The 24,120-nt window shown below is 43.7% G+C and overlaps 2 protein-coding genes across 3 annotated transcripts; both read right to left on the reverse strand.

Annotated features, from left to right (window-relative positions):
• Positions 1-248: 248 nt before the first annotated feature.
• On the reverse strand, positions 249-13,383 carry si:dkey-127k13.1 (PWWP domain-containing DNA repair factor 3B). Of its 2 annotated transcripts, none has more exons than XM_053497485.1 (13): positions 13,363-13,383; positions 8,332-8,970; positions 7,971-8,175; positions 7,721-7,861; positions 7,272-7,342; positions 7,095-7,174; positions 1,897-1,957; positions 1,730-1,805; positions 1,559-1,609; positions 1,169-1,413; positions 860-1,072; positions 572-660; positions 249-437 (listed from the first exon to the last, which is right to left on the reverse strand). In XM_053497485.1, the coding sequence occupies exons 1-13, from the start codon at positions 13,366-13,368 to the stop codon at positions 365-367; spliced, it is 1,950 nt and encodes a 649-aa protein (XP_053353460.1). In that variant the 5' UTR covers positions 13,369-13,383; the 3' UTR covers positions 249-364. The 2 variants fall into 2 exon arrangements, with proteins under 2 accessions (XP_053353460.1, XP_053353459.1); XM_053497484.1 differs by lacking the exon at positions 13,363-13,383 and adding an exon at positions 9,473-10,121.
• Positions 13,384-17,674: 4,291 nt separating this feature from the next.
• Positions 17,675-22,045, reverse strand: LOC128530757 (uncharacterized). Its single transcript, XM_053504861.1, has 4 exons — positions 21,702-22,045; positions 18,620-18,716; positions 18,137-18,290; positions 17,675-17,934 (listed from the first exon to the last, which is right to left on the reverse strand). Exons 1-4 carry the CDS (start codon positions 22,032-22,034, stop codon positions 17,910-17,912), a joined length of 609 nt encoding a protein of 202 aa, XP_053360836.1. The 5' UTR covers positions 22,035-22,045; the 3' UTR covers positions 17,675-17,909.
• Positions 22,046-24,120: the final 2,075 nt, after the last annotated feature.

Below are 24,120 nucleotides of genomic sequence, written 5' to 3' on the forward strand. Positions count from 1 at the left end.
GGCTCCTACAGCTGCCCTGCTGAGCGTTCTACTCACACCAACAATACACAGCGAGTGTAGATCTTCTAATGAGGATCGCAACGCACAGAAAGGCGCCGCCAGCTCCAGAATTAGCGATATTAGTAACTTGAGTAGGCGCTTCGGCCCTGAGGGGCCACCGTACTACAGCCTTCTCTCCTGAAATAGCTAAGGGGACACGACGCGTGGCTCAAAGTATAATTCCTTTTTTAAATAACATCTAATTAATCCATGAGTCCATGACTATTTTATTAAAAATGTATTTCATTTCGATGAGTCAAAATAATAATAGTAATAAAAAAATGATAATATAATAACAATAACAACATGGTTGATAATGTGGTGTTCAGGACGACCATCCTGCTTGCTTCAGCTTCATCTGCTGCTGCTCGATCATCAGGTCAAACTCCTGTCTCTCTCTACAGTGAGACATACACACACATACACACATACACACAAGAAGGGGGAGAGTGAGAGAGAACAGCTGGTAAGTTCTGACTGTGACTTTAAAATTTCGAATGAAGTGAAAACATGAAAAAAACAGACACTTTACCTTTTGCTATGGCGAGGACCTTGGCGATATTTCTCCTCAGCTTTATCCAGAGGCAAACAATCTACTGCAGCTATCGCATGAATCAAAGCCTGGTGCACACACACACACACACACGAGGTTCATTCTTCCACCCTTCCTTTCTTTTCGCAGTATCAATCTATAAATTGTCGTTGCCATGGTTACCTTTAACACACTGTTACTCCTGTGTGCTGAGATTGGGACAAGGCCCTTTCTGTATGTATGTAACGCAGTGTGTGTGTGTGTGTGTGTGTTTGTCTTAAAGATCACCTCAGGAAAGAGGACGTCCATGATGAAGCGGATGCGGTCGGACGTCTCCACCGAAGGGTTAGCTTTAGCGGCGCTCTCACACAGCTCCACCAGGTAGCTGTAGACTTCATCCACCTGCTCGTCGTCCTCCAGGTACACCTGTCCCACCACCAAGCGGCTGGAGCTGTGCAGGTCCTGCAGCCACCTGGACTCCTCCTGGCCGTTAATCACTGCCTGCAGGATGGTGTATACACACACACACACACACACACACTGAACCCCAGCCCTGTCTCTTCACATGTGTTTTTGTGCCCAGTGTGTGTCGTGTACCAGTAAGCGGTTCTGCGCCCCTTGTTTCCGGACGATGAAGTCCACCAGCCTCTGGTTGGCGCGGTTGCGGGCTGCCTGTGTGCGGTCGGGGAGGAGCTTCTTCTCCATGTGGACGTCATGCAGGAGGTCAGGGTGTTCATCCAGGTCCTGGAGCTCAGAATCTCCATCCTGCTGCTCCATCAGACTCTGAGTGGGAGACTGCAGGTCCAGCGACTTTTTCTGGTACTCGCTCCTCAGAGGGGAACCTGTTACACGCACACACACACAGCCAGCCAATCACAGAGCTGCAGTGTGAACGCCAATCAACTTACATTACATTAATAACATTATCATAAAGTAATTTATAATTATTTTAATATTAATCAGAAGAAATGTTAAACCATAACTCACTTATATCATGAGCAATGTACTCAATGATTGAGCCGACAAATGAGCCACAACCTACACACACACACACACACACACACACACACACACACAGAGTGTCAGTGTGCTGACGTCATTAACTCTCTGACAGTAAGTCCTGTGTGTGTGTGTGTGTGTGTGTATATATACACTCACCAATGCTTATCCTGTAGTCATAAATGATCTTCAGACACCAAGTGATGGATTCACCGTACTTTTCTTTGGCTATGTCCTGTAAGCGCGTATGCGCACACACACACACACTCCTTCACATGTCTGTACATCATATAATGTAATAATTAAACAGAGTAATGATGTTTTACCACGAAGTGGCGATGCTCCTCACAGTCGAATGGCTTCAGATTCCTCATAGACACAGATAAACTGCAGCAGAAAATACACACACATTGTAGTTTATCATTACACACACAGTAGATTATAATCAAACACACACACACAGTAGGTTATTATCACACACACTCAGTACAGTGTGTGTGTGTGTGTGTGTGTGTGTGTGTGTGTGTGTGTGTGTGTGTGGTTATCAACCACGCACATTGTAGTTTATCATCACCCCTCCCTCCACACACACTGTAGTTTATTATTGCACACATACACTGTAGTTTAGCACACACACACGGCCATTGAAGTCGGCCATTTTGGATCCAACTTTTGTTTTTTCAATAGGAAGAGGGTCATGTGACACATCAAACTTATTGGGAATTTCACAAAAAAGCAATGGTGTGCTAGGTTTTAATGTAACTTTATTCTTTCACGAGTTATTTACAAGTTTCTGACTACTTATAAAATGTGTTATAAATGTGTTATAAAATGTGCTATCAATGTGCTAGCATTTCTCCTGCGGTGTTGCTATCAGTGTGTGAAGAGTGGGAGAAGAGGGTTGCATTGACAATCCAACACAATGGGCAGCACATTGAACACATTTTATATATACATTTATAACCCTAGGCCTCATCACAGTACAGAGACAGCACTCGTTAAAGTAGTAAATGACCTCCTATTGGCCTCTGATCAGGGTTGTGTAACCATGCTTGTATTACTCGACCTCAGTGCAGCTTTTAAAACCAATAATCACGCTATTCTTCTTCACAGATTAGAAAATGTAGTAGGAATTAAGGGTACAGCCCTCTCCTGGCTCAGATCCTATTTGACTGATCGGTATCAGTATGTAGACTTAAATGGTGATTATTCTGCATGCTCTCTAGTGGAGTTTGGTGTTCCACAGGGTTCAGTTTTAGGCCCACTGCTTTTTTTCCCTTTACATGCTTCCTCTGGGCAACATAATCCGTAAGCATGGTATTAGTTTTCATTGTTATGCTGACGACAAACAGTTATATGTCTCAGCAAAACCTGATGAGATAAACCAGCTTACTAAAGTTAAGCAATGTGTGCAGGACATAAGAAATTGGATGCTAATTAACTTCCTTCTGCTTAATCCTGATAAGACAGAAGTTCCAGTCATAGGGCCGCATACAGCTAGAAGTAAGATTCTAGATCACTCTGTAACTTTAGATGGCCTTTCTGTTCCATCAAGTGCAACAGTAAAAGACCTCGGTGTGATTATAGATTCCAGCCTTTCATTTGAAGTTCATGTAGATAATATTACCAGGATAGCATTCTTTCACCTCAGAAATATTGCCAAGATAAGAAATATATTGTCGCTAAACGATGCAGAAAGACTAGTTCATGCTTTTATCACCTCTAGGTTGGACTATTGTAATGCCCTACTGTCTAGTTGTTCAACTAGGTGCATAAACAAGCTTCAGATAGTCCAGAATGCAGCAGCAGGAGTCCTCACTAGAACCAGAAGATACGAGCACATCACACCTACCTTATCTTCACTTCATTGGCTCCCTGTGAAATTTCGCATTGATTTTAAACTACTACTTTTAAACTGCTAGTGTCTTACGATCCGCCACGCCTACTTTGATCAAAGCATGCAGGCTGCTTATCAGTACCGCATATTATGAAAACTACAGCCGGGGGCGGAGCTTTTTCTTACAAAGCCCCAAAGTTATGGAATAGTCTTCCAAATAATTGTTCTGAACTCAGACACAGTCTCAGTGTTTAAGTCCAGGCTAAAAACCTATTTATTTACTCAAGCATTTTTATAAATAGATTAGCCTTAGGTAAAGGAGCAGATCTGGGGGACTCATGGACGTAGAGTATTATGGTGAACTGGTATGTTTAGATGCTGTCTTCCCCACCCTCATTGATCACTCAGGTTTGCTGACGGTGAGGTGATCGGTTGCTTTACATCTCAGTTCCCCCTCATGTCTGTGTTTCCTTCTGGCTCCTCCCCTTTTAGTTATGGTGTCATAGTTAGTCCTGCCGGAGCCTCTGCTTGCACTCTACAGTTAATATACATTTACATTATACATTATATGACTGTGACCAGACCTAACTGTTATCTCTTCTCTTCTGTTCTCTCTCCCCTTTCCTCTAGGACTTGACTGTTCGATAGTTCAGGACTGGAACTTTATACAAGTCTACCTCAGTTTCCAACTGGACTCCATATGAACTTCTCCACATCTCCTGTTATACTAAACTTCCAGCCTCCTAACACACAGTATGAGTGCAGATCAATCCCTGCTATCCGTTATCACCCAGATGAGGATGGGTTCCCTGTTGAGTCTGGTTCCTCTCAAGATTTCTTCCTATTACCATCTCAGGGAGTTTTTCCTTGCCACTGTCGTCCTCGACTTGTTCATCAGGGACAAACTGACCATTTTGATTCATACACATTCAAATTCCATACAAACTTAAATAATTCTTTTGATTGTGTAAAGCTGCTTTGGGACAATGCCAATTGTTAAAAGCGCTATACAAATAAAATTTTATTTATTAAAAAAAATTAATTAAAAAAAATCACCCACTCACACACTGTAGTTTATCAACACTCACACTGTAGTTTATCACTGCACACATACACTGTACTTTATCATACACCGAGGCGCGCACACACACACACAGTTTGTCATCACACACACACTGTAGTTTATCACCACCCACACACAAACTACAGTGTGTCTTGAGAAACCACAGTGTGTGTGCAATGATAAACTACAGTGTGTGTGTGGGGGTGGTTGATAAAATACAGTGTGTGTGAGTGTGTGTGTGTGTGATAAAGTACAGTGTGTGTGATGATAATCTACTGTGTGTATCACCACCCACACTGTAGTTTATCACCACCCACACACTGTAGTTTATCATTATACACAGACACACACACACTATAGTTTAAAATCAAACACACTGTACTTTATCACCACACACACACACACACACACACACACACACTGTAGTTTATTAACACCCACATACACTTTATGTGGGTCTCTGAGATCTCGCACCGCGGCCTACAACACAGGACTTGCGTCGGGGGACATGGAATGTCCAAGATACAAGGCGGCATCTAATAACGTGCAGAAGGCGGTGAAAGAGGCGAAGCAGCGCTACGGGAGGAAACTAGAGTCACAGCTCCAACAGAGTGACTCTAGGAGCCTGTGGCAGGGACTAAGGACAATAATGGACTATAAAGCACTATATGACTATCGCCCTGTAGCCCTCACCTCAGTAGTGGTGAAGTGCTTTGAGTGGCTGGTCAAGGACTTCATCATCTCTTCACTACCGGACACACTACAGTTTGCATACCACCCAAACCGTTCCACAGACCATGCAATCCCCCATCGCCTACACACATCACTCATTCACCTGGACACTTGGAGGGGGAATTATGTTAAAATGCTCTTCTTCGACTACAGCTCTGCATTTAATACCATAATTCCCTCCACACTCACCACCAAGCTGGAGCACCTGGGACTCAGCTCATCTCTGTGTCAGTGGATCTCCAACTTCCTAACTGGCAGACCACAGGCAGTAAGGATGGGCGGACATGACTCTGTTGTACTCACTGTACACCTATGACTGCAAACTCCACCACCATCATTAAGTTTGCTGACGACACCCTCATGGTGGGCCTGATCTCTGACAACGACGAGACAGCCTACCTGGAGGAGGTTGGAAATCTGGGGAACTGGTGCCAGAAGAAGAATCTCCTCCTGAACGTCAGCAAGACAAAGGAGTTGATAGTGGACTTTAGTACAAAGCAGGAGAGGAACTACCAGACCCGCGTCATCAACAGGAGCCTAGTGGAGAGAGTGGACAGCTTCCGATACCTCGGTGTTCACATCATGCAAAACCTGGCATGGTCCTGTCACATCAACACCGTGGTAAAAAAAGGCCAGACAGCATCTCTACCACCTCGGGCGCTTGAGAGACTTTAGACTTCCCTCCAAGGTGCTCAGAAACTTTTTCTCCTGCACCATAGAGAGCATCCTGACGGGAAACATCTTAACCTGGTTCTGGAACAGCACCATGCAGGACAGACGAGCTCTATGGAGGGTGGTACGTTCCGCTGAGCACATCATCCGCACAGAGCTCTCTGACCTGCACTCGATCTACAGCAAGCGGTGCTGGACCAAGGCCAGGAAGATTGTGAAGGACCTCAGCCATCCCAACAATGGACTGTTCTCTCTGTTGCGGTCAGGAAAGCGCTTCCGCTCCCTGAAGGCCAACACAGAGAGACTGAGGAGGAGCTTCTTCCTGCAGGCGATACAGTCTCTCAACCAGATTATCAACCAAGATTAATCATCTCCACGTTTTTGCAAACTTGCACAGAAATGGACACTTATGGACATTATTCATCTGTGCACACACCCCAACGCACTGTAGACCAGACAATCATGGACATAGCACATTTGCACACATATTGCACATTTGCACAAACAATGCTCAATTACACACGTCTGGACATTTTTCATTCATTCCACATATTTGCATTTAAATTTATTTTTGTCTTGTACAGGTCTCTTATACATTTTGAAATTTCTTGTATATTTTGTTCTACTTTATCATAGTTAAGATATTTATTTATTTATTGTCTCTTTACTATTTTCTATTTCTCGTTCCTTGTTAATTGTCTTTTTAAAAATTTTTGTGGTCATGAGTGGTCGTGTAAGCATCTCACTGCATCGTACTGTGTATAACTGTGTATGTGACAAATAAAATTTGAATTTGATTTAAATTTTTAGTTTAACATCACCCACTTTTATTTGTCATCACCCACTCATACACTATAGTTAATCACACACACACACTGTAGTTTATTTTCACCCACGCACACTGTAGTTTATCAACACCCACACACACTGTAGTTTATCACACACACACTGTAGTTTATCAACACCCACACACACTGTAGTTCATTATCACACACGCTGTAGTTTAGCAACACCCACACTGTAGTTTATTTTCACACACACTGTAGTTTATCAACACCCACACACACTGTAGTTTAGCATCACACACACTGTAATTTATCAACACCCACACTGTAGTTTATTATTGCACACAGACACTGTAGTTTATCAATACCCACTCTAGTTTATCATCACACACTGTAGTTGTTTTTGTAGTTGACAAAAATAATCCACACACTTACCCTTTAAACTTCTTAGCAAAGAGAAATTGATCAATAAACACAATGCTGGCCTTCTTAGCCTTACGGTTCACACTCTTAACCTGAAAATACACACACACACACACACACGTTCAGATTCTCATACCGAAAATACATCTAATAAAAATAATAATCATAATAATAATGAAGATGTAGTACCATAGCTGGCCAGAAGGGGTATTTCCTCAGTTTACACCACACACACTGCCCCATTGTGATTGGAAAGGGTTCTGGAACACACACACACACACACACACACACACACACACACACACACAGAAGAGCGTGTGTATAATGAAACAATAAAAAGGATGGAATAGTTACTGCCTGACATACACTCCCTGCTGTTTGGATTTAAATATGCAAATATTTAAATATTTAATTGCCTCTGATTGGATAATTCCTGCAGTGATCAAAATGAACGCTAACTGGTGCAGTGAGGAGCTTCTCATTCCTCACACAGCTATGTGTGAAGATGTTTCCAATTTTCCTATGCTTCAGAAGAGTCACGTTATCATCCTGCATCAAGCAAAGACAACAACAAAGGAGGTAATGTGGGATTTGAGTCCAGTTTGAGCCGGTTCTGGAGCGACGGAATGGAGACTCACTTTGTCTGATCTTCTGTAGGAAGCAGGGTAGCTCTTCGTCCTCCTCATCGTCCTCCTCCAGTGAGAGAGAGTGTGTGAGAGACAGGTTGTCCTCCTGTATGCTCAGCTCGAACGACAGGTCCGAGGACGAGAGCGCGTCTTCTGCAACACAATCACACAATATCCCATAATATTCACCACATTGAGCATCGCCTCGCTCCTCACACACACACACAGACACACCCCGGGTGTATGCACCGTCTGTGTGTACCTGGCTCGAGCTGCTCAGAATCGTGCAGCACAAAGCGCGTCCTGATTCGCTGGTTCTCAGGAAGCTTCGCCCTCGCAGCTCTCTTTTTCCTTTGACGTTTGATGGGTGGCGCATCACACACTCCCTGCTCCGCCTTCTTCCTCGTTCTCTTCTTCTGCTGAGTGTCACGGTTCTGACACCTAGGTCTATTTTCTGCCAATGTTTCCTGTTTGGAGGGGAAAAAAACAACAATTTGAAAAACATGTGAAAGGTGGAGAATCCAGTGCTTCAGCCAATCTCACAGGAAAAATTCAACATAATATAATGAGAGGAATTTTGCATTAGAATAATCCAATTGTAATAAGAGGAAGTGAACTGCTACCGTCTCAGGGCTGATCTGTGGCTCGGTCAGGGGCGTGGAGCCAAGGCGGGGGTTGGGGTGGCGTCCTCGTCCCCTCCCTGGCGCTCTCGTGCCCGAATCAGACTTGGACGAGGTCACGGGCGTGTCCTGCTGCAAACTCGGACATACTAGTGTATCATGTGTGTGTTTAGCAGCTCTTTTCTGTCCCTGAGTGTGTGTCTGTGTTATTTTGGCTTGTTGCTGCTTAGTCCGTGTGGGATCAGGATCAGTACGATCGTCTGATTTCCCTTCAGGGATAAAGTCTGATCTCTCTGCCTTCTCAGTTTTCTTTCTCCTTCCTCTCGGAGCGCTCTTCTCAGAGCATGTGGAGGTCTTCTGAGGCAAGTGTCCATGTGTGGCTGGTGTGTGAGGTGTGTGAGGTGTGCGAGTGTGTGAAGGGGTGGGCTCAGGATGCTGTGCAGCAGCTCTCGCAGCTTTTCCTCTCGTTCTCTTTTTCTCTTCTCCTGCAGAACGGACAGTCGCAGGTCTGGAGGGGGCGCCAGAGCTCTCCCCTGGTGGAACCGGAGCGTGCTGTTTTGAGGTTTGGCGTCGTGTTTTTCGGCAGGACGTTTCCAAGGAGCTCATGGTGACATGTCTCGGCTCTTTATCAGGAACATCGTTCTGTTTGGAGCAGAAACATGACAGGGTGTGACGACTGATGATCTGCACTGTGAACACCTTGTCGACCCTCTGAATCACAACCACACTGGTGGTGTTCGTTTACTTTTAGAGAAAAGTTAAACATTAAAACCCCTTACACCCTGATGCCCGGCTATAACGACCGACTCTGTGCAATAAAGCTAAGAGGCGTGCCCTGTCTTTCTGCACCAAACCCACGTCGAACCTTGAGGAGGTTTTTCACATTAAACACGACTGATTTGTACCACGCCCAGGGACGACTACCCCCCACCTCACTTCCCCTGCTGGCCAGTGTTCACCTCTTTTTTTTTTTGTTCTCTGTACTCAGGTACGCTTGTGTATTTACACTCTCCGTTACAGCAGGTGGAAGTGTGCACCTCCTTTGTTTGTGAATAGACATTGAACAGAAAAGAAGAGAACAAGAAAGTTAGTCTTTGTGCTACGCCTAATATTATTGATATTTCGGAAATAAACATGACCTCACGTCTAAACGGTGATCTACTGTTTCCATATCTGATTTGATCTGTGCCAGAGTACACCACACTTGAAGAGGTAGTCTCGAGCACGGTTCCAGAGCAGGGATATATAGTGTTCTCATGAACCAGACCGATCACCAAAACCGTCACGATTTTCCTCCCAACTGTCACACCGCACTCCACCTCTGCACCAGGCCGTGTTCAAAGCTGCTCCGATTCCTCACCTGGATTCCTGTGACTACAGAAGCTCTGAACCTGTTCTGCAGATCTGTTATAAACCTCATCATCCACGGTGTCGTGTCTGTTAGAGCTGTTCAAAAGCTCAGTGTTAGCAGATTTGTTCCGCCCCAGTTCTCCATATCAACACTTAACACCGAACACTTTGTTCCATGACAAAGATAGCACCTACACACCGCCACACACCTGTACCACACCGTGCACTGCACTACACCGCTACATACCTGTATCACACCGTACTGCACCACTAAATAACTAAACTACACCGCTACACACCAGGGTAACATACAGGGTAATACACCGCTACAAACCTGTACTACACTGCTACATACCTGTAAGACACTGTACTAAACCGCTTAACAACTGTACTACCCCGCTACACACCTGTAATACACCCCTACCAGCCTAGTACAAACCTGTACCACACCGTACACCACACTACACTGCTAGACACCCGTACCACACCGCACCGCTCCCGTACCACACCGCACCGCTCCCGTACCACACCGCACCGCTCCCGTACCACACCGCACCGCTCCCGTACCACACCGCACCGCTTCCGTACCACACCGCACCACACCGCACCACTTCCGTACCACACCACACCGCACCACACCCCACCCGTACCACGCCGTACTACGCCGTACCACACCGCTACACACCCGCACCACACCCTTAACACACCAGTACCAAGGCAAGGCAAGGCAAGGCAAGTTTATTTGTATAGCACATTTCATACACAGTGGTAATTCAAAGTGCTTTACATAGAAGAAAAGAAAATAATCATGAAATGAAATAAAAGATAATAGCAATAAGACATTTTAACAAAAACTTTTAAATTTCATTTAAAATAAAAATAAATGCAGTTTGCAACAAAACTTTAAACTAATTAAAATGTAATTAAAAATAAAAGACTAATTAAAACTAATAAAAACATAATTTAAAATAAAAATAGAACAGTTTAAGATATTAGATAAACATAAAATAGTGCAGTCAGTACCACACCGCACCGCTACACACCCGTACCACACAGCTACACACCCACACCACACCACACCACACCGCTACACACCCATACCACATCGCTACACACCAAACCACACCTGTACCATAATGCACCGCACTGCTACACACCTGTACCACACCGCACTACACCTGTACCACACCGCACTACACCGCTACACCTGTACCACACAAGCACCACACCGCTACACACCCGCACCACACCGCACCACACCCGCACCACATCGCTACACACCCGCACCACATCGCTACACACCCGCACCACATCGCTACACACCCGCACCACATCGCTACACACCCGCACCACATCGCTACACACCCGCACCACATCGCTACACACCCGCACCACATCGCTACACACCCGCACCACATCGCTACACACCCGCACCACATCGCTACACACCCGCACCACATCGCTACACACCCGCACCACATCGCTACACACCCGCACCACATCGCTACACACCACACCACACCGGTACCATAATGCACAGCACTGCTACACACCCAGACCACACCTGTACCACACCGCACTACACCGATACACACCTGTACCACACCGATACACACCGCACTACACCTGTACCACACACCTGATGCGCTACACCGCTACACACCTGTACCACACCGCACTACACCTGTACCACACCGCACTACACCTGTACCACACCGCACTACACCTGTACCACACCGCACTACACCTGTACCACACCGCGCTACACCGCTACACACCTGTACCACACCGCACTACACACATGTACCGCACTACACACATGTACCACACCACACACATGTACCACACCGCTACACCTGTACCACACCGCACTACACCGCTACACCTGTACCACACCGCACTACACCGCTACACACCTGTACCACACCGCACTACACCGCTACACACCTGTACCACACCGCACTACACCGCTACACACCTGTACCACACCGCACTACACCGCTACACACCTGTACCACACCGCTACACACCTGTACCACACCGACTACACACCTGTACCACACCGTACTACACACCTGTACCACACCGTACTACACACCTGTACCACACCGTACCACACCGCTACACACCTGTACCACACCGCTACACACCTGTACCACACCGCTACACACCTGTACCACACACTGCACTACACCGCACTACACCTGTACCACACCGCACTACACCTGTACCACACCGCACTACACCTGTACCACACCGCACTACACCTGTACCACACCGCACTACACCTGTACCACACCGCTACACACCTGTACCACACCGCTACACACCTGTACCTAGGGCTGGGCGATTTTGCCTAAAAAAAAAATCTTCGATTTTTAAAGAAAAATTCGAGTTTCGATTCGATTTTCAATTTTTTTTCCAATGCACTTAAAAAATGGCTGCAGACATCAGATATAGTGTTAAAAGTGCAACTTTATTTCTATGATTTATGATGCTATGAGGCAGCGCTACATCGGCGAAATACTTGCGACTGGGGACAACGTATCTCGCATCTAACACTTTCAGCATGTGATTAAAGCCTCGCTTTTCAACAGAATAAATTGGCAGCATGTCTGTGGCAATATAAAACGTGATCGCCTGAGTAATCGCTTTCCATTGCGCTCCGTTCTTGTCATACGGTACACAGTTTGTAAAGCTCTCGGGAAGTGTAGTTTGCTTTATAACAGGTGTGCTAGAGGAGCCGCTTTCGCTACGGAGCCGGCTGCACTTCTCCCATTCTTCGGGATGTTTATTCCTCAGGTGCTGGAAAAGATTTGTTGTACTGCTGCTTCCAGTAGCAACAGCCTTGAAACATATTTTGCAGCAAGGCTTCGTCTGTGTTTCGTCTGCTGCATCAAAACCAAACCAGTTCCAAATTACGGAATTACTTGTGCCTTTCTTTGGAAGTAGTTCTCTGCTACACGCTGCCATGTTGTTTTGACTGTGTAGGCGGGGCGGCGGCTGGCTCATACCGCGCTACGGCAACCAACAAGGACGAAACGCGGAAAAGTACGAAAAAACTATTGTGTCAAAAAACTCGAGTTTGCAAAATAAAAATTGTTGTAAAATTAAAAAAATCGATAAATAGATTAAATCGATTTTTTACCCAGCCCTACCTGTACCACACCGCTACACACCCGTACCACACCGCTACACACCTGTACCACACCGTACAGTGCAGTACACCCCACACACCGTACTTATACCGCTCAACACAACTCTAAACACACCTCTTCCCAGATGTTACCCGAGCTGGCATGGTGTTATTGTTATTATTGTTATTATTATTATCACCTTACAATCCTGCAATACAGTCTGTGACATATTCTGAGCCACGCCCCCTCCCCACCCACACCCCACCCACCGTGACCTTTATCCTGGAATAAAGTAAATAACTCCTCAGCCCAGTATAATACTCCTGCAGGGTTTCATTAATGAATAGATAATTAAACTCTGAACCCACAGGACAACAAAGAGAGCGTTTAATACACATTAAATACACATTAAACACTCTGACGACATGTAAATGTAAATGAAGTTTCTATTTATGACGCGATCACACAGTTAAATCAGCCCTGCACTCGGATAAATACTGACAGCTAGCACCGAGGCTAACTACAGCGCGAGGAGGAGCGCGCGCACCAGCATCTAAAGCCCGCGCCTCTCGTGCACCACGGCGTTATGAGCTCTAACGCAGTCCTACAGCGCTGCGACTAATCCCACACCGGACACGGCCTCTGATTTAGAGTATAAACTCTTTACTTACCTCCCTCTCTCTCTCTCTCTCTCTGCAGATTCTCTCCCTCTATTTCCGCTGTGGTTTCAGGACCCCTTCAGTAGCCGCGCGCTGCGCCTGAGCATAAATCCGGGTGTTAGCACAGCTAGCATGGGGTTAGCTAAACACCAAGACCTGCCTCACACCCGTGTGTGTATGTGTGTGTGTGTCAGTCAGTCAGTCAGAGAGAGAGAGAGAGGTAATGTTGGACTTAAATCAACAACTGATGTAAATGCTTGTGATATTTCCTACAAACACCTCATTAACCTACAAATATATTTAACAACATCAGTTTCTTCTCCACAATTATTAACATTCTCTATTAGGTTTTAAAGCAGCAAAAAAATAAAACATGATGCTAGTTCTGACGAAAAAAAAAATCTTTAATCCCAAAACATACTTACGGTGTAAATGCAAATAAATTGTCCAGAGTGGGAAAAACTTTAAATTATTATTATTATTATTATTATTAATATTAAATGATATCTCAGTGCTCCACAGTATAAATGAGATGTTGTCCGTGTAAAATAAAAGTACAATACAGTGGTTCCTCAACATACAAACGCCCCTCGTCTTAAGAACTAAAATTTTGCAAAAAAATTGCCTCGCCATATGAAGCATTTTCCACACGCGAGCGACAGAACCGAGGCGAACCGAACACGACATAAGTTGCATTTGTTAGCCATTCAAAACTTGCATCAGTGAGAAGCCAAGCAAGTTTACATATTTTTGTGGGTTTATGTTTTTGCATTTTGTACAAGATTTAGTGAGGACTAGAATGTTATCAGGGACGGTAGCAAGAAACAGCCATTGGCAAGACGAATCATAAATTAAGGTTAAGTGAGGTTTTTACATATTTTACTTTATTTACATGTCTTTTCTAAATGTTTTGATTGCTTTTATATGCAACAATATGATTATATTGTTATGTATTTTTGGATGGCTAAAGCTTCCAAAAACAACAAAACACAACACAAAAGTTTTTTTTTTTTACAACAAATGGAGTATGATATGACTTATTTTATCAAATAATAATAATAATAATTGTTTTTATATAGCGCCTTTCCAGAGCTCAAGGACACTTTACAATGAGTAGAAAAACAGTCAACAAACAGACAAAAAAAAAGACAGAGGACAGGTGGATTCAGGTGTAACATTCGGAGAACAAGTGAGTTTTGAGTAAAGATTTAAATATGGAGATGTTGTTTACAGAATGGAGAGAGTGTGGTAGAGAGTTCCAGAGTTTGGGAGCAATAACACTGAATGATCTGCCGCCCATTGAAGAAAGGCGGTACCGAGGGACAACAAAAAAAACAGGATTGGAGGAACGTAGTGAACAAGTCGGAATGTAGGGGGCAAGCAGATTGAATCGGATGCCTAATTTTGTAGCTAAGCTAAACCAAACAGTTGCTGAAGTCCACAGGACAGATTCAATAAAGGCTAAGTAGAACTGTGTGAGCAGCTGCTGTGGCAGGTTGAACTTTTTCAGCTGATGAAGGAAATACAACCTCTGATGGGCTTTTTTAACAATGGAGTCAGCTTCAGGACTTCAGGTTAGCGCCCAGTAACAGGAGTAACTCTACTGCTGTCACAATGCTGTTCATGATGGTGAGTGGAGGAAGTCCAGAGGGGTTTCTCCTGAAGTCCACAATGATCTGCACTAGACAGCCAGCTGCTCATTCTTGCTTCTATATACAGACTTGTCACCATCCAGGATGAGGCTGACGATTGTAGTGTCGTCTGCAAATTTCAAGAGATTGACAGGGGGAGTCTGTATATGTGCAGTCGTGGTGTATAGGGAGCAGAACAGTGGGGAGAGAATGCATTCCTGGGCGGCTCAAGTGTTTGTGGTGTGGCTGTTGGACATGAATTTCCCTAGTCTCACTAGCCGTTGCCTGTCTGTCAGAAAGCTGGTGACCCACTGACAAACAGAGCTAGAAAAATAAGCTGGGTTTGGTTGGTCTGGAGCAGTGCTGGAATGGTGTAATATGTAAAATCTATAAACAGGATCCTTGTATAAGTCCCTGGTTTGTCCAGATGTTGCAGGATGTGTGCAGTCTCATGTTGACTGCATCGTCCACAGACCTGTTTGCTCTATAAGCAAACTGCAGAGGGTCCAGTAAGGGTCCAGTGATGTCCTTTAGCTAGATCAACGTAAGTCTTTCAAATTACTTCATGACCACATATGTTAGGGCAACTGGTCTGTATTCTGGATTTTTTATTTATTTTTGAATGGGGATGATTGTGGAGCGTTTAAAGCAAGAAAGGACTTTACATAGTTCCAATGCTCTGTTGAAGATCTGTGTGAAGATGGGGCCAGGTGGTCAGCACAGAATTTTAGACAAGCTTACATAATGCCACCTGAGTCTGGAGCTTTCCTTCTCTTTCGTTTCTGGAAGATCTGATTTTGCTTCTGGAAGAACGGTGGTTGCCAGCGGTGTTAATGGTGGTGTAGAGAGATGGTCAGGACAGGTGTGTGGTGTGAAACGGGGAGTTTCGAATCTACAATAGAACTTATTCAGGTCATCAACCAGTTGTTGGTTCCTTGAAGTCTTTCGACAACAGAGTTGGGGGATGACGCCTTGTAGTAAGTGATGTCTTTCAGGCCTTTCCACCTTGAAACAGGGTTGTTTGCAGAAACTGGTTTTCCAGCCTTTCAGAGTAGTTTTTTCAAAATAAAATATCGTTAAGACTCAGATAATACATATAGCGGAAATATTTGATTATTTATTGTACGGCCCGGTGCCATTTGATCCACGGACAGGTATTGGTCCGCTGCCCAGGGGTTGGGGACCACTGAGGTAAAGGACATACACACAATATTTCAACATTCATTACATTACATTCATTAGACATCAACTAAAATGTGTCAGGCACTCAGTACTTGGTTGTTGCTCCTTGAATTACTGCATAAGTGCAGCATGGAATGGAGGTGATCAGTCTGTGGCATGCCTGAGGCGTTACTGAAGACCAGGTTACTCTGATAGCGGTCCTCAGCTTATCTGTATTGTTGGATCTTCTTCTTAACAATAGCCCAGAGATTCTCTATAGGCGACAGATCAGATGAGTTGGTTGGCCAATCAAACACAGTAATATCACGGTCAGTAAACTGGTTATTGGTAGTTTCGGCCCTGTGGACAAGTTCCAAATCCTGCTGGAAAATCAGCATCCCCATACAGCTTGTCAACAGACAGGAGCATCAAGATAAAATCTCCTGGTAGATGCTCCTTCTGTGCTGAAGATGTCTGTGTATGGTGGCTCTTGATGCACTGATTCCAGCCTCACTCCACTCCTTTTGAAGCTTTAATAGGGTATTAAATCAGGTTTGCTTGACATCTTCTTAAGACTGTGGTCGTCCCTGTTGCTTGTGCAACTTTTCCTAGCACACTTTTTAACTTTTCATGAATATGCATTGATATAGCACCTTCTGGATTTATACTGCTTATAAAGGGGATTAGTGATCATCTTCTGGGAAACAGTAAAGTCAGCAGTCTCCCCCATGTGTGTACTGAACTAGACTAAGAGATACACAGTGTTTGTACTGTATGAACAGTAATTTACTTAAACTTGAAATTAAATATTCTAAAATAATTAGATACTAGATTTTTATGAGCTGTAACCCATAATCATCGATATTGAAACCAAAAAGAATTAATTTTTTAATTAATTAAATTATTTCACTTTATGTGTAATAAATCTAGAATATATGAGTTTTTTTTTAATTAAATTGTGTGTGTGTGTTTGGGGGGGGGAATCCCTTTTCATAATTCTTTTTTCATGCCCTGTACACGTTTTTTAAAGGAAGACTGACTTAATAAAGATGTTTGTGATTTGATGATGATGATGATGATAATTATTATTATTATTATTATTATTATTATTATTAATATTATAGTCACATTGTAAATTGGTCCGGGGTGTTGTCACACACCTCTGGTCTGCACACTATCTTTACAGAAATACACTTTATTTGTGATTTAAAAAAGGTAAATAATTCTTTTGATTGTGTAAAGCTGCTTTGCGACAATGTCAATTGTTAAAAGCGCTAAACAAATAAAATTGAATTGAACTGAATTGAATTAACAGATTTGCAAAATGTCTGAAACAAATTTTTCTCACCGTTTATTATATTATTCATATATTTATTATATATACATTTAATATTATTATAATTGTAGCTTTAAAAAAAAACTTTAACATCTTCTGCAGCAGTGTTTTAAAATCATAAAAGCTAAGAGTGTGTGTATGAAAATAATTCAGTGTGTTTCACAACTCAACAATCCAGAAGTGTGAAGTATGTGTGTATTTAAGCAGAGAAAACAGCTGGTAATGAACACTAGATAGTGCGCAGGGAAAGTGAGTGAAACAGGCGGTCTTGATGGGTTTCTTCTGCTGGGTAGAAATCAGCTGAGCATCACACTCCGAGCTCACACTTCTCACTGCAAAACACACACCACAGAGAAAAACTTTATAGTCATTCTGGTCTTTGGTTGGGCCGATACGATAGAGCTGTGTAACTGGAGTCAGAAACTGCTACCTAACCAGCAGAGGGAGCTCTGGAGCTAACACATAGAGAGGAGGTGCTGTGAACATCAGCCACTGTGTGTGTGTGTGTGTGTGTGTGTGTGTGTGCGCACTCACAGTTGTGTGTGCAGGTATTTGGTGTGTATTTCGCAGGCTTGTCTCTGACTCCACGCGGCGGCGTAGCGACTCCTCGCAGCGTCACAGAGAGATGAGCACGAGTCGAGCTGATGCTGGTCATGTGATAAGTTCACCTGCAGCTCCTCGATCAGTGCTGAGCGGCAAACATCATCATACACAAGTAAACACAGGGAAACAAATAAACAACAACAAACAACAACAAAACTCCTGCTGCTACTAATAGTCATGTGACCTCTGTGCCTTAGTGACATCATCAGAGAGTTCCAGCTCTAATATGGAAATATGTGCTCATTGTCTGCTCATTTCATCTAAACACACACACACACACACACACAGTGCGTATTCTGATCAGTGTCTATCTGTGTGTGTACCTGTGTGTGTGTGTGTGTGTGTGTGTGTACCTGTGCAATGTGTATGTGTGTGTGTACCTGTGCAATGTGTATGTGCGGTGTGTGTGTGTACCTGTGCGGTGTGTGTGTTCAGTGGTGAGTTTATCCACCACATGCTTGGACTGCTGCACCTCGTCATGTAGAGCTGAGAGATTCTCCCTCATCACAACCTGCACACACACACACACACACACACACTGTTACACTACACACACAGCTAGTCAAGTCAAATGTACAGTGGTGTGAAAAACTATTTGCTCCCTTCCTGATTTCTTATTCTTTTGCATGTTTGTCACACTTAAATGTTTCTGCTCATCAAAAACCGTTAACTATTAGTCAAAGATAACATAATTGAACACAAAATGCAGTTTTTAAATGAAGGTTTACGTTATTAAGGGAGAAAAAAAAAACTCCAAATCTACATGGCCCTGTGTGAAAAAGTGATTGCCCCCCTTGTTAAAAAATAACTTAACTGTGGTTTATCACACCTGAGTTCAATTTCTGTAGTCACCCCCAGGCCTGATTACTGCCACACCTGTTTCAATCAAGAAATCACGTAAATAGGAGCTACCTGACACAGAGAAGTAGACCAAAAGCACCTCAAAAGCTAGACATCATGCCAAGATCCAAAGAAATTCAGGAACAAATGAGAACAAAAGTAATTGAGATCTATCAGTCTGGTAAAGGTTATAAAGCCATTTCTAAAGCTTTGGGCCTCACTTGCCTCTATTAAGGTCAGTGTTCACGACTCCACCATAAGAAAGAGACTGGGCAAAAACGGCCTGCATGGCAGATTTCCAAGGCGCAAACCACTTTTAAGCAAAAAGAACATTAAGGCTCGTCTCAATTTTGCTAAAAAACATCTCAATGATTGCCAAGACTTTTGGGAGAATACCTTGTGGACCGACGAGACAAAAGTTTAACTTTTTGGAAGGTGCGTGTCCCGTTACATCTGGCGTAAAAGTAACACAGCATTTCAGAAAAAGAACATCATACCAACAGTAAAATATGGTGGTGGTAGTGTGATGGTCTGGGGTTGTTTTGCTGCTTCAGGACCTGGAAGGCTTGCTGTGATAGATGGAACCATGAATTCTACTGTCTACCAAAAAATCCTGAAGGAGAATGTCCGGCCATCTGTTCGTCAACTCAAGCTGAAGCGATCTTGGGTGCTGCAGCAGGACAATGACCCAAAACACACCAGCAAATCCACCTCTGAATGGCTGAAGAAAAACAAAATGAAGACTTTGGAGTGGCCTAGTCAAAGTCCTGACCTGAATCCTAATCAGATGTTGTGGCATGACCTTAAAAAGGCGGTTCATGCTAGAAAACCCTCAAATAAAGCTGAATTACAACAATTCTGCAAAGATGAGTGGGCCAAAATTCCTCCAGAGCGCTGTAAAAGACTCGTTGCAAGTTATCGCAAACGCTTGATTGCAGTTATTGCTGCTAAGGGTGGCCCAACCAGTTATTAGGTTCAGGGGGCAATTACTTTTTCACACAGGGCCATGTAGGTTTGGATTTTTTTTCTCCCTAAATAATAAAAACCATCATTTAAAAACTGCATTTTGGGTTTACTTGTGTTATCTTTGACTAATAGTTAAATGTGTTTGATGATCAGAAACATTTTGTGTGACAAACATGCAAAAGAATAAGAAATCAGGAAGGGGGCAAATAGTTTTTCACACCAACAACATTTAAAAAAAAACAACCAAAGTGCTGTACGATGATAAGGAAAAAATAAATAACCAGGAATAAACAACATAAATGAAAGTAGCTAAAATTAGACTTAACTATGTAAAAAGTAAATAAAATCAGTTAATGACAGTTAATTAAAACATCAATCAAATGAAATCATTTTAAAATCATTTCATTAGAATAAGTAATCAATAAAAGAAACTATAAAGTAAATTAGATGATCAAATGTCTCTGAAAAGGGAAGAGCGTTGAGTCTGGATTTAAGAGTTTCTACTGCTGCTGCTGCTCTGAGCTTTAATCTAGAGCTTGTGACAGACAGACACACAGACAGATAGACAGACACACAGACAGACAGACAGACACACAGACAGACTGACAGACAGACACACAGACAGACAGACACACTGACAGACAGACACACAGACAGACTGACTGACAGACTGCCAGACAGACAGACAGACAGACACACTGACACACAGACAGACTGACAGACAGACACACAGACAGACAGACACACAGACAGACACACAGACAGACAGACTGAGGATCTGAGAGCTCCTGATATTGTATGCGGCTGTAAAACCAGTGATTTAAAAACAAATAAGAACATTATAAATTGCTCATGTAGTGACCAGGGAGCCAGTGCAGTGCTTTTAACACCAGAGTGATGTGGGCGTGTTTGTGTGTGCAGGTTAAAGGTCAAGCAGCAGCATTTTGGACGAGCTGTAGGTGAGAGAGAGGGAGAGAGAGAGAGAGAGGGAGAGATGGAGACGGCCCACTGGATCCTGTATGTAACACATTACAGTAATCCAGTCCAGTTGAAATAAAAGCATAAACTACTCTCTCAGGATTGTAAATGATGAAAACGGTCTAATCTTAGATAAAACCCTCAGCTGGAGGAAACTAGATTTAAACACCGAGTTCATCTGTTTGTCAAATTTAAAATCATTATCAAATATTAAACATAAATTCCTTACATAGAGCAAAGTCACTGTCTGGAACACACACACACACACACACACACACACACACGCACACACACACGCACGCACACACACACACACACACACGCACACACACACACACGCACACACACACACACAGGATCCATTTGTCCAAACTGATTTGAATTTGAGAACATTTACACACACACACACACACACACACCATGCTTCACACACTACACACACGTTACTTATAACCACTGCTATTAGCAACTGATACACAACAGCCTCTAATACACGACACACACACACACACACACTTTTACATTCAACCACAAAACACATACTAAAATACTACACACACACACACACACACCCTCACACACACACTACTACAGTACATAACACACACTGTTACTCTAAACACAGTATACACATGACAACAAAACAGAACTACACACACACTACTTAGTAACATAAACACGGTTACACACACCCACACACACACACACTGACCTGTGTGCGCAGGTGGCGTGAGAGTGTCAGGTTGGTGTGTGTGATGGTGTGTGTGAGGGTGTGTATCTCTCGCTGCAGTCGTGTCTGTGTGTCGGTGCTGAGCTGTCTCTCTCTCTCAGCCGTCTGTCTCTCTCTCTCCCACATCACTCTCGCCCCCTCCATGTTCTCCAGCAGGGCGCGCCACTGAGCCTCGCACCGCCCCGCCCCCGCCCGGGGGGCCCATGTGGCCCACACCATGATCACCACCACCGACACCATGGACCAGAGTGCCAGCACGGCCGCCACCCAGCTACACACACCGCCACCTCTGGCCGACGCCCGGGAGCGCGCCATCTCCACCGCCGCACGAGTGGGAGTGAGTGTGTGTGCGTGTGTGTGTGTAAGATGACTTTAAGTAATGAAAGGCAGTGCCCAGTGGTGACGTCACCAAGCACTAACCAGAAACTTTCACACTGCTCTTAACACACACACACACACACACACACACACTCATGTAGTACTGTTATGGGGACCAACAGCACACTGACAGAATGAGGACCTTCTACTTTCCCTCAATATGCATTACACACACACTCTCTCTCTCTCTCTCTCTCACACACACACACACACACACACACACACACACACACACCCTCAGGACTAATGGGACCTGCTGAACATAAACACTTACTTGAGGTTATTTGACATTATTTGACAGGTTGTTCTGGAAGTCCTCAAGTTTACTTACCTTTCATGACATTAAAAATGTGTTTTGTTTTTTAAAAGCACAGGACACACACACACACACACACACACACGTTGAGTACATGTGGGGACCTGAGGTTGTTACCGTTGCTACTTATTCGAATGTTTAAGATGTCCTGCTGGTCCTAGGGTTTGAGTTTATTTTCTCACCGTTGAAATGCTAGTGCTAACTTTTGTCTAACGGGGACCAGGACAGTCCTTCGTCCCTTGTCCATACCATGTTTAAAAGTGTTTTCCAGATAAATAATGCACACAAACAGGTCATACAGCAGTTTGGAGCTGTTCATGTAGAAGCCCAGAACACTTCATAAACACTGTGTTACACGAGGACGTTCTCCTGGTCCTCACATTTACTCCACAAAATAAATGTAAGTATCCCACATAAAAAGGAGATTATTTTTAATGTCTAATATTGTAAAGGAAACAAAACATCAATCTAAAAATTGTTAAAACACAAACTACAACAACTTTATAAAAATGTTAATCATCAACTCAAATATTTGGTTCTAATTGAACAGAAATTTTTTTGAACTTGTTGTAAGAACTGTGTGGAACATGAACCAGTCTGTGGCGGATTCTGAATTTCCACTGAAGTCACAGATGAGTAAATGCCACTCGACGTTGGTGTTTGAAGTTTGCTAAGACTGATACATTTTGCCAGTGTTAGTTCACTCTTTGCAACATAGTACGCTGTTCTAAACTGCTTTCCCAGGACTTCATTGTGCTTGGTTTATTTTTAGTATGTTTTTTGCGATTGGTGCTGCAGACTGGGCACCAGTACATGTCCTGTGATGGAGAGATTTCTCATGGGATCTGATGGGGTCTTTACCATCGGAACTTGTCGAGTCAGAAATCGAGGGAAACTCACGACACACCCGGCAGAACCTTATGTTATTTAGCTTGTCATATTCCAGCCAGAGAAATTATTTTGTCCATGAAACCAAAAAGCTGCGCTTTCTTTTGCCTCATGTCTGATTTGTCATAACTTTTCCGCTTTGTGGTGGGCTTTTCTTTGGCCGTCCCTCCTTCACCCTGACCCGTCTTATTTGGCTCAGCAGAACTAAAATACCTGCGTAAATTTTGCAAACGCACACACAGATAAAACTCAGTGATTTTTTTAAGTTCTCTGCGCAATCAACCTCTATCACATGTTTAAGCTTGCGGTGGGGGATTTCACTTGTCACGTTTAAATAGTGAGCTAATGAGTGATGAGATGATGTCAGAGGAATTGGTGCGCAATTAATCCGTCACTGACCAATCAGTCCTGACGCTCTCTATATACACAGTTCGTGTGATCGCAAAGTGAAAGTAAAAAACAAGCGCGAATTCAAACGCGATTTCAGTATTTCACATATTGACAGTGGCTAATTGATGCCCAAAAATTACATAATTACCCAGCTACATTTGCGAAAAAATGGAAAAGCGGCAATAGCCCCGGGACGTCGGGCTCGCGATTTTGCGAGCTCTGGGGTCCGTTCTTCGTACGTCGCTTGACACATCCGAGATGAATTGACACATCTAAGATGAGATCATCGTGCTAATTACGATCTGGCTAATTCGGTTCTTCGAGCTCACCTGTTGTTGATGATTAGTATATCTGGATTGAGTTGTCTAGGATTATTGCGCGCTCGTGCGTTGGTTTAAAAGGCGATATGCATCGACAGTAGAAACACTG

Source organism: Clarias gariepinus, chromosome 1 (assembly GCF_024256425.1).
Source record: "Clarias gariepinus isolate MV-2021 ecotype Netherlands chromosome 1, CGAR_prim_01v2, whole genome shotgun sequence".
Classification (NCBI taxonomy): Eukaryota; Metazoa; Chordata; class Actinopteri; order Siluriformes; family Clariidae; genus Clarias; species Clarias gariepinus.

Bases quoted from the DNA above. Each gene is read 5' to 3' on its own strand.
- si:dkey-127k13.1 (XM_053497484.1), bottom strand. From the start codon at position 9,586: ATGAGAACACTATATATCCCTGCTCTGGAACCGTGCTCGAGACTACCT. The intron at 1,958-7,094 runs GTAAGTGTGTGG...TTTCTGCTGCAG, and splicing joins TTTGCTAAGAAGTTTAAAGG to TTTATCTGTGTCTATGAGGA. The intron at 1,414-1,558 runs GTGAGTTATGGT...TGCGTGTAACAG, and splicing joins GTACATTGCTCATGATATAA to GTTCCCCTCTGAGGAGCGAG.
- LOC128530757 (XM_053504861.1), bottom strand. From the start codon at position 22,034: ATGGCGCGCTCCCGGGCGTCGGCCAGAGGTGGCGGTGTGTGTAGCTGG. The intron at 18,291-18,619 runs GTACACACACAC...TTTGCCGCTCAG, and splicing joins TGAACACACACACCGCACAG to CACTGATCGAGGAGCTGCAG. The intron at 17,935-18,136 runs GTGAGTGCGCAC...TGTGTTTTGCAG, and splicing joins AAATACCTGCACACACAACT to TGAGAAGTGTGAGCTCGGAG.